The sequence below is a fragment of the Candida oxycetoniae genome, assembly GCF_023343755.2.
Source record: "Candida oxycetoniae strain CBS 10844 chromosome Unknown scaffold6, whole genome shotgun sequence".
In the NCBI taxonomy this organism is placed as follows: Eukaryota; Fungi; Ascomycota; class Pichiomycetes; order Serinales; family Debaryomycetaceae; genus Lodderomyces; species Lodderomyces oxycetoniae.
The window spans coordinates 209,627-224,253 of NW_026055365.1; the positions used below are offsets into that span (position 1 = coordinate 209,627).

The 14,627-nt window shown below is 37.3% G+C and overlaps 5 protein-coding genes across 5 annotated transcripts; 2 read left to right on the top strand and 3 right to left on the bottom strand. All coding sequences in view use genetic code 12, as the record gives it.

Annotated features, from left to right (window-relative positions):
• Positions 1-522: 522 nt before the first annotated feature.
• Positions 523-1,236, top strand: NBP2 (Nbp2p; the record flags this gene model as incomplete). Its single annotated transcript, XM_049326597.1, has 1 exon — positions 523-1,236. One exon carries the CDS (start codon positions 523-525, stop codon positions 1,234-1,236), a length of 714 nt encoding a protein of 237 aa, XP_049182276.1.
• Positions 1,237-1,794: 558 nt separating this feature from the next.
• Positions 1,795-4,110, top strand: KGF56_000664 (uncharacterized protein; the record flags this gene model as incomplete). The annotated part of the gene is made up of 1 exon (XM_049326598.1): positions 1,795-4,110. One exon carries the CDS (start codon positions 1,795-1,797, stop codon positions 4,108-4,110), a length of 2,316 nt encoding a protein of 771 aa, XP_049182277.1.
• Positions 4,111-8,346: 4,236 nt separating this feature from the next.
• Positions 8,347-8,835, bottom strand: CYP1 (peptidylprolyl isomerase; the record flags this gene model as incomplete). The annotated part of the gene is made up of 1 exon (XM_049326599.1): positions 8,347-8,835. The coding sequence occupies one exon, from the start codon at positions 8,833-8,835 to the stop codon at positions 8,347-8,349; it is 489 nt and encodes a 162-aa protein (XP_049182278.1).
• A 1,185-nt stretch (positions 8,836-10,020) lies between these two features.
• Positions 10,021-10,584, bottom strand: AHP2 (Ahp2p; the record flags this gene model as incomplete). The annotated part of the gene is made up of 1 exon (XM_049326600.1): positions 10,021-10,584. One exon carries the CDS (start codon positions 10,582-10,584, stop codon positions 10,021-10,023), a length of 564 nt encoding a protein of 187 aa, XP_049182279.1.
• Positions 10,585-11,316: 732 nt separating this feature from the next.
• KGF56_000667 (uncharacterized protein) lies at positions 11,317-13,327 on the bottom strand (the record flags this gene model as incomplete). The annotated part of the gene is made up of 2 exons (XM_049326601.1): positions 11,317-11,596; positions 12,840-13,327. The coding sequence occupies 2 exons, from the start codon at positions 13,325-13,327 to the stop codon at positions 11,317-11,319; spliced, it is 768 nt and encodes a 255-aa protein (XP_049182280.1).
• Positions 13,328-14,627: the final 1,300 nt, after the last annotated feature.

Sequence of the window (14,627 nt, forward strand, 5' to 3'; positions counted from 1 at the left end):
TCGCATCATATCTACATCCTATATCCACCAACCAAGCCTCTTCTCACACGTCTACATCCTATATAATGCCTCTGGCAGCTAGTGTGCTCGATAGTGTCGCCCAAAATGGAATTCTTTAAAAATAAAAAAAATAAAAATAAAAATAAAATTTGTATGGAAAAAAAAATGTTTCAGTTACCAGCCAACTACCATTTAGTTTCTATTATATAGTATTAAATAGTGGTGAGACCTAGTTTAAAGACCTTGGTTAGGAGTTAGAGGGGCTAGGTAGAGTTTGTACTAATATATTTGACAATTTTTGAATTTGTTCTGAGCAAAGGTTATCTCAGAACTCTGTTGATAAGGCTTACTAGAGCTTTTTGAAAGAGCCTTTTGAGCTTATCGAGCTTGTTAATTGGGCTTATTAGAGCTTATTGGCAGAGCTTATTGGTAGAGCTTTTGAGCTTTTAGGCTTTTGAGCTTTTGAGCTTTTGGGCTTTTGAGCTTTTGAGCTTTTTGATAGGGCATTTTGAGATAGGACACATGAGTTCCAGGTTCCCGCCAAATACAAAGATAAAAGATTTCGGATATCCCGAGTCTCATCCATTACATTTCGGTGCTCTGCTTCGACATTCGTTTCAATACACTACTGATGAAAGCTATACGTCAGATGAGAATTCTACGATATTGTGTTCTTCCTCCTTGAACAAGTCGCGGCGAAGGAGAAGAAGAAAAGGGGAAAGAATGGAAGAGGAGGGTCAAGGCGAAGGTGAAGAGGATGAGGACGAGGAAGAAGTGGAAGATGCCGACGAAATGAATTGTAAAGCAAGAGCTATATTTGATTTTAAGCCGGAAAATGACAATGAGATTGAATTGGTTGAAGGACAGATTATTTGGATTAGTTATCGACACGGACAAGGTTGGTTGGTTGCTGAAGATCCTGCAACTGGAGAAAATGGATTGGTGCCAGAAGAGTATGTTGAGTTTCAATTTGATATCGAGGGTGATATGGATGAAGACGTTGCTAAGCCTTTTTTACCAGAGATTTTCAATAGATGTCGAGGTGAGGATGGTGGTGAGGATGAGGATGAAGGGGAATGGGTGGATACCGATGATACTAATGACTATGAAGACAATGATGTTGATGATGTGGTGGAAGAAGATATGGTAGATGATGACGAGGTGGAAATGCTGAAAAAGAGCAATCAAACAGATATAGAACGACTAGATGAACAAACCAAGAAGATGACAATATGATATGTATAATTATTGAGGAAAAGTGTTTCAAGTAGAGGACCCATTTCTTAAGAGCAATATGTAAAATGTTTTAAAACCAATTATATGGGGGAAGTGCTTTCTTCTTTTCCTGGTCTATGTGGGTTTAAATCTCTATATTTAATCTTCAGTGTGAAACTATAATAGACACCAGATATCTACTTAGCCCCCTCTTTGTATTTCTACTCATCTTTGCCTGTATTTCTACTCATCTTACAAGAAGATGACACTATCGAGTAAAGTGAGATATCTTACAAGCAGATGACACTATCGAGTAAAGTAAGATATTTCCATATCATCTTACAAGCAGATGACACTTACTCACCTTGCTCGATAGTGTCAAGGCATCAACAATAACGGCCTATATTTCCATATCTTCTTGGGTGCAAAAGGTCAAAAGATGAAAAAAAAAAAAAGATTTCAAAAAAAGTCAGTTAATGAATCAAGGTGATTTGAGATTGCTTGTAAAGGTAACTAGTTTTTGGGGTACACCGCCTGGCGGTAGAGGTTAAGGAGCTTACTTGGAATTTGAGAATTTATATGGTGTCTTTTTTAATGCCGTTTGAAAGAGGCTCAAGAGACAATAATGACGGAGTGACCATACCAGAAGTAGATTTATTTAATGAGAAGAGGAGGAAGCAAGAAAGTGATACGGGGGGTATACTGGGTGCAACAGCTATGTCTGTACTCTGGGAAGGCCAGAGTATAGACGCGATACTGCGACGTGGTTCTAGAGATGGCGAGGGCCAGAGCAGGAAGAGAAGAAACTCCCTGCAGATGGATCCATCGAATGAGCATCGAGATTATAAAACATCAAAACTTGATTCAAGACAGGACCGAAATAAAGGGAATGACAAAGGAGGGTCAAGTCGACCGTTCTTAACGAACACACAAGAACCAATAACAGATGCTGCTGCTTCTGAGGAAAAGCAAAGTTTACAAGATTCAGGGGATTTCCAAGAATCACAGTGTTTAGAAGAAGATTCAAGAGTCAAAGACGTGCGAGGGCAACTGTTCCAACCACTGCCGTCATCAAAATTGTCATCTATCACAATCCCTACCCATGGTTTTGCAAGTACCCAGGGAAAGGAAACACGAAAAGAAGTGTTATATGAAAACAATGACCAATGGATATTTCCAACAAGGATACGCAAGAATCAAATGCCTTCACGACGTCTAATACCTAATTCTAAATATATTGAATTTTACAACCAATGTGTTGAGAACACATTCAATGCAGATTACCTTGGTGATTCAGAATTGACAACACTGAAGATCAATTATGATGGGTGGTATGAGGTAAAGCTAGAAAACCCGGGTATTTTGTGGACTTTTAAAGATAAAGAACGATTTTTTGATTTATTGGGGAAACTATCCATTCATCGTTTGGATTTACTTGCTGAAGCGATGGAAAAGAGCGAGATAGAAGTGATGGGATATTATTTATTGTTGAAGCGGGAATTACATAGGATCAAGAATGGACAATGGGATGAAGAAGAAGAAGAATATAATGCGACAAAAAAGAAGAAGAAGAAGAAGAAGAAGAAGAAGAAGAGGAAAAAATGGGCACAAAAGTTGATCAAGTATAAAGATGTACCATTTGCCTTTGAGATGCTGGACCAGTTTATAGAATTCGAAGATGAGCAAAGTAGTGCTATTGAGAATTATATTGAGAAGAAAAAGAAGAAGAAACTAGAGGAAGTCCAGGATATGATGAGGGAGGAAGAGATGGAAGAGATGGAAGACGTTGAGGTCCAGGTTGAAGCGGATGATGAACAAGTGGGGCGTGCTGACGACGAGAGTATTATTGATATTACCAGGTTGAATAGAATGTTGTTCACTACAGTTGATGAAGAATCATTTCATTTATTTGAAACAGTAATCAAAAGCATCACTAAGCGTATAATTCTCAATTTGATCATTTCAACAAAACCTGTCAATGAATATAGCAAATCACATAAGGCGAATCAAGGTGGAGAAGCCCTTTTTGAAACACAGTCTGGTTCCGATACTGATATGCAACTTCAACTGGTTAAAGTGAGTGATGTCCATGATAGTTTAAGAAGCCTTGATTTTGATCAACCCGATTTTCTATTTTTGAAAAAGAATAATATAGCGCAGTACAAGAGAGATGGCGGATTAATTGTTGAATGGAATCGATTATTAGGTGATAAGTTTCACGTACCTTCCGTTTTTCCAAAGCCTAAAATTGGTTTATCCCGGGTTCATTCTGGAGCAAAGAAAATAATGACAATTAATAATCTTGAGAGGGTAAAGGAAAAGAAAAGGGAAAGGAAAAGGAGGGATGAGAAATTAGAGGATGAATTGATTGAATTAGAGACGAAAGAATTGAATCGGAGTGATGAATCGGAACTGAAACTGTATGAATGTAAATTGGTAGCAATGTTATCGAACGAGGATGGCATGAGCATTGAAAAACTTGATGTTGACAAGCAAGGGGAACAAATGGATTATAGTCATGATGTGAAATCGGCATTTAAGAGGAAAGTAATACGAAAAGGGAAGAAGATAATGAGTCGAGAATTTGCATTTTATCCTAGTGATTGTGAAGAGGATATTGTATTCGAGACAGAATCTCCCATGTCAGCATTAGAGGAGCATTCTCAAGTAACATGTGGTGCTGACCTGCAACAGACACTGGATGATAATTTGATTCAAGATGACGCGAAGGAAAAAGAGGAGCAGCCGGAACTGAACACGGGTTTAGATATCAAAAAATCTGCCACTTTGAATATAAACCAATTGAGTGGGAAGGTAAATGAGATGGGCGCCGAATATACAAACCAAGTGGATGGGTTTTATGATGAGCCAATTGAGCTCGATGAGTATTTTTGAGTCGGTTTTATATGCTTTGCATTATAGGTTGATTACTGTAGACAAAATGTATTTGTATTCTGAGCTACTACTTTGTTGGCCATTGCCGCTAAGTGAGGTATTATATCAATTGCATCAATGCCATTCACTACAATTTTTGACCTTTGTTTCTATGATGAAGATTTGTTTCTGGAAATAAAAACTGATTAAATCCAATACTATCAATACCAAGCTGGTACAGATCAATACCCAATTTTTATGACTCGATACCACCTCAAAGTTTCCCTTGAAAATCCTTATCATTTCTGATTTCATAAATGATCATTAACCACAAACAGTATAGTTTTGTCAGCACACCACACAGTTTCAATATCACATCCTGTTTCAATTCAGCAATAACCACAAACCCGTGTTGAGAAAGTTGTTTGGTGAATTGTGTAAAACCCTTGTTGGCCAATATGCACCCAATAAAGATGACTAGAAAGGAGTTTGAGAAACGTAATATAAATAAAACTGCAAGGCATTGTGATAGAATATCTTTTGTCAAGTCTGATTGTTGACAAAAAGAATTGGAAATTTACATAAACACCTGTTTACAAAGTCAATATGTATCGCTGTTTACAAAGTCAATATGTATCGCTGTTTACAAAGTCAATATGTATCGCTGTTTACAAAGTCAATATGTATCGCTGTTTACAAAGTCAATATGTATCGCTGTTTACAAAGTCAATATGTATCGCTGTTTACAAAGTCAATATGTATCACTGTTTCTAGCTATTCGAAGAAGAAGGGGATATAATTCATTATTAGAAAATGGAGTACTTGTAATAACTTGTTAATGACATAGATAAAGTAGACGTTATGGAATTGCAAAAGCAAATTGTTTTGTTTTTCTCTTTTTCTTTTTTACCTTTTTATGAAAGTGAAAGTTATAGGAAAGTATAGTAGAAAGAAGAAGTGAGTCAAAAAACTGCTTGCATAGGTAGACATGTACTGTTTTGTGGTTGCGACATTCAAAAAATACTTTTGCATACGGCCCACAATTTGGCATATTATGTCGTATAATGTGAGTCCTGTGCGATTTTCTACACATTTGTCAAATGCCGTAAGGGGAGGCTTAGGAGTCAAGACTTATAATCTACACATTAGGAGAATTTCATAATAATGGCTAATCCATTGTTTTCTGTGAACCCAATCACTTGTTGATGATAAGAGAAACAACACTTTAATAAGGCCGTATCGTAGCCTGTCACTTTCAATGTCGTCGTTCCCGGTTATTTCCAAGAAAAAAAAAACAAAAAAAAACGGCTATTTTACGAACTTCGTAAATTAAGTGACACAATAATGATGGGGGTCTGTCGAAGAAAGAAAATATACCAGAAAACTCAACTTCTCTGCTGTGAGGGTGTATATGGTGTGAGGAAGGCAATATAGACTGTATTTAAATGATGGGGGGGGTTCTACAAACAGTAAAGTATTGTATTGGATTGATATTATTTATTGTTTTTCTTTTTTTTTTTCAGTTCATTGGGATCATTATTGAAACTGTATCTACACTAATCATATATAAGCATACAAAACACATCAATGTGTTTTTCAATTTAGTAAACTTTACACATCTCTGAACTCTCGAGCTAGCGCCAAACGCCAACTCACAACCTTCGCCAATCTTTTCATTATCCTTACATTCTTGGCTCTCGCGATCATCATCAATATAGAATTGACAATTATCCACAACACAACCAACAATTTGCTGGTAATTGATCAGCTTCAATTCACAAAGGATATATTGATAAATCAAATAAAATTTGAACGATAAAGATGCAAGCTTGTATAAAAGGCCAATTAGTTTTGAAGCTTGGTCAAAGTCATAATAGTTTATGAACAAAAAGGAATTACAAATCAAAAACGGCAAGGAATTATTATTGCATTCATAAAGTGCTGAATATAATCCATGTTTATTAATGAATGATATGGTTAAAATGACATATGGGAGAAGAAATTGTAAAATGACAAGGATTTGCACTGATTTTGGGTATATTTTGTAGAAATTTAATAGCACATAGATGCATGATATATTTTGAATTATGAAAAATAAAAATTCAGATAATACAGCAGTGTAGTAGTGCCTGTTTTGATCAACAAACCAGGCAAATTGGAAACGCAATATAAATGTCAAGTTGATCACATTAGACAACAAGTCAAAAAAGTTATCTTGATGCGTGCTTGTATTTGTGGGGTTTACTAGTTGATAGTAATTGCATAGTATTATTATAGTCGATGAGTATATGGGGTTGTGAAGGATGTTGCACAAGTAGTAGTCTATGAAATGTATATATTTGTCATACGGTATAGCTTGCCCAGAGGGAATTTGACTCAAATCATTCTGCTGCTGGAACTTTTGATGGTCCAGGTCCAGGTCCAGGTCCAGGTCCCGAGACATTGTGATAAAATACTGGGCCCACGTGCGTGAATCCCTCTATAAGAAAAAGAAAAAGGAAAAAAAAAAGTGTTAAATGAATGCAAAAAGTTTATCAAAAAAAGTTAACAGTTTGACGATAAAGAATACCAGCCTATTGATTATTGAGCAACAAGACTTTGAAAACGATGTAGAAGCGAAAGTAGTGAGACAATTTGAAAATAAAAGAGAGGAGAAAGAAAGTAAAAAAGGAAGGGTTGAGATCTGACTTGTATAAACTTATATATATTTATATATACTTATTTCATTGTTCAAGTTATTTTGCATTAGACATACATGTGTGCATAAAAATACTTATACATTGATGATTTTTGCTTTGTACATGTGGGGGAGGCGGGCGGCAGCCGTTTATCTACATTTATTTGTTTTCTTGGTATTAATCTCTAACTTACAAACAGGTTGTTACCTACACACACGAGTTATTGGTTACTGACTTCTTAGGAAATTGCAAACAAAATAAAATACCAGACGAATAAAAAAAACCAAAAAAAAAAAAAACAAAGCCCTTTTAAAATTAGACTGCTTCTTTTATGTTATGAGATTTAGATTAAATTTCAGTTTAATTTCAAGGAAACAGAAAAAGGTGACAAGAACTAGATCCTTGATAGTCATTGATCAAAAGTGTAGGTTATGTTGTGGTGTTTGGCTAGGACCTACAAGTAATGAATGTATATACACGTGACACATTGGTAATGGGGGGGAAGCTGTGTTCGCTACCAAAAACACACGTTTATCAAACAGGACAACTTCTTATTAATGTATAATATGCTCTATCCCACGTGCGTACTTTCAGATTCAAGTGTTGAGCTTGAGTTTATTGACTTTTGTTTGCACTCTCCTTCGTTACAGAGATTGTTTTATTTAGAGAAATCTTTACAACTCACCACTTTGGATCCCATCATCTTTTATGTTTTATGTACATTTTTCTTTTTTTTGCAATTGGCTTGAGAGGTATTTTTACTAAAGTAGTAAAGCAGTGAAGAACCAGTTATTTGTAAGAGTAATTACGACTTGGAGGAAACCTTTTTTAAACAAAGTGTAGTTTACATTTGGGATTAGTGGTAGGTCTTTGTGGTGGATCCTCCTGACACTAGGGAGCGAAGCGAGCTAGTGGAGCAGTATATAGAGAGTAACGACACTAGGGAGCAAAGCGAGCTAATGGAGCAGTATGTAGAGAGTAACGACACTAGTTCGCTTCGCTCCCTAGTGGAGCAGTATGTAGAGAGTAACAATACCAGCTCGTTCCGCTCCCTAGTGGAGCAGTATGTAGAGAGTAACGACACTAGGGAGCAAAGCGAGCTAATGGAGCAGTATGTAGAGAGTAACGACACTAGTTCGCTTCGCTCCCTAGTGGAGCAGTATGTAGAGAGTAACGACGCCAGCTCGCTTCGCTCCCTAGTGGAGCAGTATATAGAGAGTAGAGACTAATCAGCCGCTTGTTACAACACTGACCAGCCTATTATAAACTATCTCGCTCTGCTCGATAGTGTCAACCATTGCAATTGCTCTCCAGTTTGAGCTGCAGCGTTTCATGGGAGTTCATTTTTTCATTATTGATTCTTCAATTTTATACACACATACATATATATATACTTTATCATAAATTCCATCTCTACCTCCTTAACACGGAGTTTTACTTTAGCATTGGGCTTTCTTTACAATACACCTGAAGCATTGTGCTTTCTTTACAATACACCTGAAGCATTGTGCTTTTCTTTACAATACACCTGAAGCATTGTGCTTTTTTTTACAATACACCTGAATCATTGTGCTTTTCTTTACAATACACCTGAAGCATCAATGGTGATTTTTTTAGAAGTAGCTCCTGATCCAGAACCATAGGATTCAACCTTTTTAACGATATCGAATCCATCAACAACTTCACCGAAAACAACATGTTTACCATCTAACCAAGGACATGGAACAGTTGTAATGAAGAATTGTGATCCATTAGTATTTGGTCCAGCATTGGCCATTGACAATAAACCTGGTTTAGTATGTTTTTTGTTAAAATTCTCATCAGCAAATTTTGTACCGTAAATTGATTTACCACCAGTACCATTAAAATTGGTAAAGTCACCACCTTGTAACATAAAGTTGGGAATGACTCTGTGGAAAATAGAACCTTTATAACCGAAACCCTTTTCACCGGTACATAATGCTCTAAAATTTTCAGCGGTTTTAGGAACAACGTCATCGTACAATTGGAAAGTGATTCTTCCTAAAGGAGAGCCATCAGCTGAGATATCAAAAAAAGTTTTAGTCATTGTTGCAAAAAAAGTCAATTGAGTTAGTTTTTCAGAGACAATTGAGTTAGAAAAAACTTAGAGGAGAGGAGAGGAGGAGAGGAGGAGAGGTTTTTATGGAAATTTTTTGAGTTCTTTTTATAGCGTATTTATAATCTGGTGGTGGGTATTAAATGCTGTTCATTACTTTGGTCGTTGAAAAAAAAAAAAAAAAAAAAAAAGATACTTTTGGTGTCTGAGACACTTTACACTACTCGGTAGATGTTTCTTTTTTGAATCCAGACAAGGGGGGAAAAATAGAAGTGCTATTCAGTTGTGGTTGTCGAATATGTCATTATAGAATTTGTTACAAAGGTAGCATAGCCATTGTTGATTCTTGGTTGAAAGGTTATTACGTGTTTCTGATTGTCCATCTGGGCTCATTTCCTAGACAGACAGACAGACATACACATGAACAGACAACTACTTTTTGTTGTCAGACAGCTTTTTTTTATTATTGTCTGTCTGAAATGTGGTACATAGAATGTCAGAGAAGCAATTTTAAGAAAACGGAAAACTGGAAAACCGGTAAAAAAAATAAAGAACCGAGGGTTCATATTCACGTGACTTTAATAACACTTACTCAGACATGTAAATTCTGTCGTACAGAGAAGCAGACATTTTGAGCACTACACACCATCTTATATACAGTAAGACACTTTTTGTCAAGTTTTGTTGAGTAAGAAAGCTTCTTTTAGGAGGATTGTTGTATTGTACACGCTCCACTATCGAGCTCCACTATCGAGCTCCACTATCGAGCAAAGCGAGATAGTGGAGCATACTCACTAGCTTATTACGACACTATCGAGCAGAGCGAGTAGACACTATCTCGCTTTGCTCGATAGTGGAGCATACTCACTAGCTGCCCAATAACAACAAATAATATTGGTGCAAACATCATCTTGCTGAATTGCTTTTGGTCTCTCTCTTTAGAGTATCAAGCAGAGTGAGTGAAACAAGTCTATTCTCCCTCTCTCTAGACTATTGAGCAGAGCGAAACGAGTCTATGAACTTAGAATAGATAAAGAAGTAAAAGGTGAGGTGAATTTAGCACCTCTATGAGTATTTCTTTTTTATAAATTTAGCACCTCTATGAGTGTCTTTTTCTATAGATTTAACACCCTCTTATTGCTGCTCGATAGTATCATCTATGAGTCTCTCTCTTTTCTATAGCTTTGCCAATACCGCATCAACTCCCGACTTGTCTACTTTCCTTTCAGTCTCAACACCAAGATACTTTATCTCACGATTCAGACAATCTACTAATAATGCATACCTCTTATTTCTTGTAAATCCAGTAATATCGCTTTCATTCGTCAAATTTTGTGATTTGCTAAACCCCGTTGAATCCATAGCGAATATCAATTCGGGAATAGGTTGCTCTGCCGTCTTGACATACTCTTTAATAAGAACCTTTGCCCATCCGTTCATTACAAATGGATCATTTGCACCAATGATTACAACGGCTCCTATCTTTTGTGATTTGAGTTTGGCAAGGTTTTGAAGGTATGCGGGGATATGTTGTTCTCCACAAAGTGGTGTCCATGCCCCTGGTACAGAAACTATTAGAAGAAAGTTTGATTGCAGAAATCGAGTAATGAGATTATCCAAGTTTAATGAAATTGGTTGTTGGCATTTCAATGGGTCGATCAAACTTGTATCTGATAAGTCTATTGGAATGTATGTAAATTTCACACCTTTAGGAAATTGGTCACCTTGAGAAATTGTCATTATTAAGGATGGAGGAGGAGGAGAGGAAGAGGAGATGAATTCTGTCTCCTCCAAGAGAAGACTATCAATATTTTTTTGCACCTTTTTTTTTTCACCTTTCAGGGGGCACCAGGGCGTGAATACCGAGGCTTAAAAGATTCAGAATGCACAAGCCTAGGATGAAAAAGAGTTTCTTTTAGTCTTTTGAAGAGTTTCTTTTAGTTTTATAGAGTTTCTTTTAGTCTTATAAAGAATTTCTTGTAGCTTTCCAACTTACTTTAAGCGTTTCTTGTAGTTTTCCAACTTACTTCAAGAGTTTCTTGTATTTTTCAAATTTGCATTCTCAAAACTAATATACACTGTTATATAGTAGTTAAATGTCCCACATGAAGCGTTAAAGAAACATCTCTGAAGTATAATGGTAATGTGGGGGGACCAGTAACTTATTTGCGCAATACTCCCAATTTGGTTGATTTGCCAATTTACTGATACATGGCTAAGCACATATATACACATCCACACACAGGAGTTCAGTTACCATCTAGAGTTTGCTACTTCACCAATTGTAAATGTACAGCACTATCGAGCAAAGCGAGCTAGTGGCGCAGCACTGACCGACACTTGCAAGCAAAGCGAGCTAGTGGAGCAGCACTGACCGACACTATCAAGCAAAGCGAGCTAGTGGAGCTGCACTGACGGGTTTGATTGCTTCACCTAATCATACAATTAAAAGACCTTCCTCTTGATTAACTTTTAGTACTTTGTGTGCACTGGTGGCGGTCCATTTGGTCTCTCATATTCATATTCTGGTGCATTATTGCCATTTCTCCCATCATAATACCCTGACTGAGTTTCTGAACCAGCAGGCACACCGCCACCGTACCCTCCATAATTATCATTGTTGTACCCTGCAAATTGGGTAGTTTGTGGATCTTGCGGTGGTACATACTGTGGTTGCTGTTGCTGTTGTCCATTATAATATTGCTGATTAGAGTTCTCTGGATAGTATACCTTAGAACTCGTTCTTCTTCTTCTAACACAAAGCGCTATCAATATAACGAATATGGGAATGAGTAGAAGAAGCCAGAGAAACCATCTCCATCTGTGCCAGCCGCTATGATTATTATAATAATATGGATTATAGTATCTCTTTATTATCTCCACCGCTTCGGGAGGCACTTTATCTATTACAGGCATATCACAGGAATCAAGTTGAGCTGAGCTGAGCTGAGCTGAGCCTACGACTTACTTTAAAGAAAAAGACTGAAATAAAGAGAAAGTATCCATTTATATTTTTATAAACTTAATTTATAGACCAACCATCTTCCCTATGTTCTTAATAGCAACTCTAAGGAACAAGAAATTTACTAAAGAATCATACATGATGTATTTTAAAAGTTGGAATTTCTCAAGAAAAATCCCTTGACTAACAATGCATAGCCTCTTCTTCCCTAGAGTTCCTTTGTGAAAAGTCTTTCTGTTGCTACCAAATAATCGACACTATCGAGTAGAGCGAGACAGTGGAGCACACTAGCTGTCAAGGGGGAGGGAAAAACCCCACTTGAGAGAGAGGGGGGGGGGGGGGGGGGGGGGGGGGGGGGGTATGTGTCTAACGCACTTTAGTTGCTATTCATAATATCATATTCTTAATCTACACGGGTTCTTTTTTTTCTCTGGGGCCAGGATTGCTTTACCTCGCAGGGCGGTGGCTAGGTTAAAATCGACACTGGGGAGCAAAGCGTGCTAGTGGAGCAGGAGCGAGAAGAGAGCTGTCGATAGTAATTGCATGCATATACTGTGGATTGTAACTCGACATTTTAACATTCTAGATAATTTCTACATTCTGGATGATTTTAACATTCTTCTATATAATTTTGTTGCTTTTTTTCGCAGCCATTGTTTGTGGCGACACTAGCGAGCAAAGCGAGCTAGTGGCGCAACACTGAACAACACTATCGAGCAATCAAACCCGTCAGTGCTGCTCCACTAGCTCGCTTTGCTTGCAAGTGTCGGTCAGTGTTGCTCCACTAGCTCGCTTTGCTTGCAAGTGTCGGTCAGTGTTGCTCCACTAGCTCGCTTTGCTTGCAAGTGTCGGTCAGTGTTGCTCCACTAGCTCGCTTTGCTTGCAAGTGTCGGTCAGTGCTGCTCCACTATCTCGCTTCGCTCGATAGTGTCGGTAATTGTTTCATGTTTAACCCCTCAATTGTGCTGGTGGAAGACCCGCTGGTCTTTCAAAATATGCATTTTCAGCAACCTGTGTTTCCAGGGTGGTATACATCTTCGGCAGGTAGGTGGGAGGCGGATGTTCTGTATCTGGAGGAAAATACTCCGTTTGATACCCCACCTGTCTTATTCTCTGTATCTGTGGCTCGTGACTATATTGTTGCAACTTTTGTTTCTTTTTCACCCTTCTTCTCCAACAAAGAAGCACAACTACTAGTATTATTGGAATTAATAGTAGGAGAAAAAATAGCCACAACAAGTCTTTGTTGCCATTGTTTTGATTTATAGAACCTGAATTAACAGCAGCACCTCCAATAGCAGCACCTCCACCTACAGCCAAGGGACGAAAGTTGCTACCCGACCCAGTTGTCAAACCAGATGAACCACCACCTTTTGTACGCGTACTTGAGCTGCCACTAGATCCGTGTCTAAAGGAGGAGGACGAGGACGAGGACGATGAGATTCCATGACTCAGGCTTGAAATACGTCTCTTCCAAATTTGTGAAAATTTCTCTTCTTTTGATAAAAGTAATATCGGCATTTACCTGAAAACTTGTAACAATCTAATGAACTGATAGAAACTAGATTAATGTAATGATAATGAACTGGTAGACTAATTATAATGTAATGATATCCAGGTGTTTATAAATACCCAATACCCTCATGTTTCTCATCAACTTGTCTAAAATTTGTATTTTTAATGATAAAAAGATGAACGCATTTTGTCGGCGCAAAATTTATCAATGACGAGGCTAAGTTGTGTATGCACAACAATTAATAAAAACAGAAATTGGACATGAAATGACAAAGTTTACTAACCTACTCTGATATATTAACCAATTCATTTTGATCATGCTTGGGAGAGAGAGTTTATATCACCTGATTGAAAGTTTTTGAAGGAGCACAACCATTAAAGCATAATTTGTAGATGCTTTATTTCAAGCCGGTTTTCAAAATCAAAAGTGGCAAATTATTTTGAATTTCGGGAAATGGAATTTTTAGCTTTTCATAGGGATTGGTAAAAAGATACTCACAGCTAGAGCTTCTAGAGACTTTAAAGATTTGCTTATACTGATCATCAAGTTAACAGCTACGTTGCAAGTCTATTTGCAAAAAGTGGGTAAAAGATCTTGACAATAGCATGAATCTTGTTGAAGCCTTGTTAGTGCCAAGCCTCGTCATTTTTTTAACACTTTTTTACGAACACTTACACAAAAGCGGCGATAAAATGTGGAAAAAAAATATTACCATTAGAATCATCAATATTGATAAAATGTTTCTGCATCGCTCCATCAATATTGATAAGCCTTTTCTGCATTGCTCCATCAATATTGATAAGCCTTTTCTGCATCGCTCGCAGATTGGGTAATTTACAATATACTGTCATCTACATGCAATAAGAAGTCATTTACCTGGGGTTGATCACAGCCTGTATTCCATTTAAGAACATTTTTTAATCACAGTTTGTATTCCTCGACACTATCGAGCAGAACGAGATAGTGGAGCACCACTTTGTAGATACTATCGACAGCAAGTGCTGCTTTACCACTATGGACACTATCGAGAGCAAGTGCTGCTCTACCACTATGGACACTATCAAGAGTAAGTGCTGCTCTACTACTATCTCGCTCTGCTCCATAGTGTCATCACAGTTTGTATTCCTTTTAAGAACATTTTTACTTCCAATCGGTTCAAACTCTCAAGACTTGTATTAAAGTCAAGTAATTGAGTTGCATATTTCTTTTGTAAACTTTATTGCATACTTCTTTTGTGAATTTTATTGAATGCTTCTTTCGTAAACTTTAGTGAATTCTTCTTTTGTGGATTTTATTGTTTAGCCC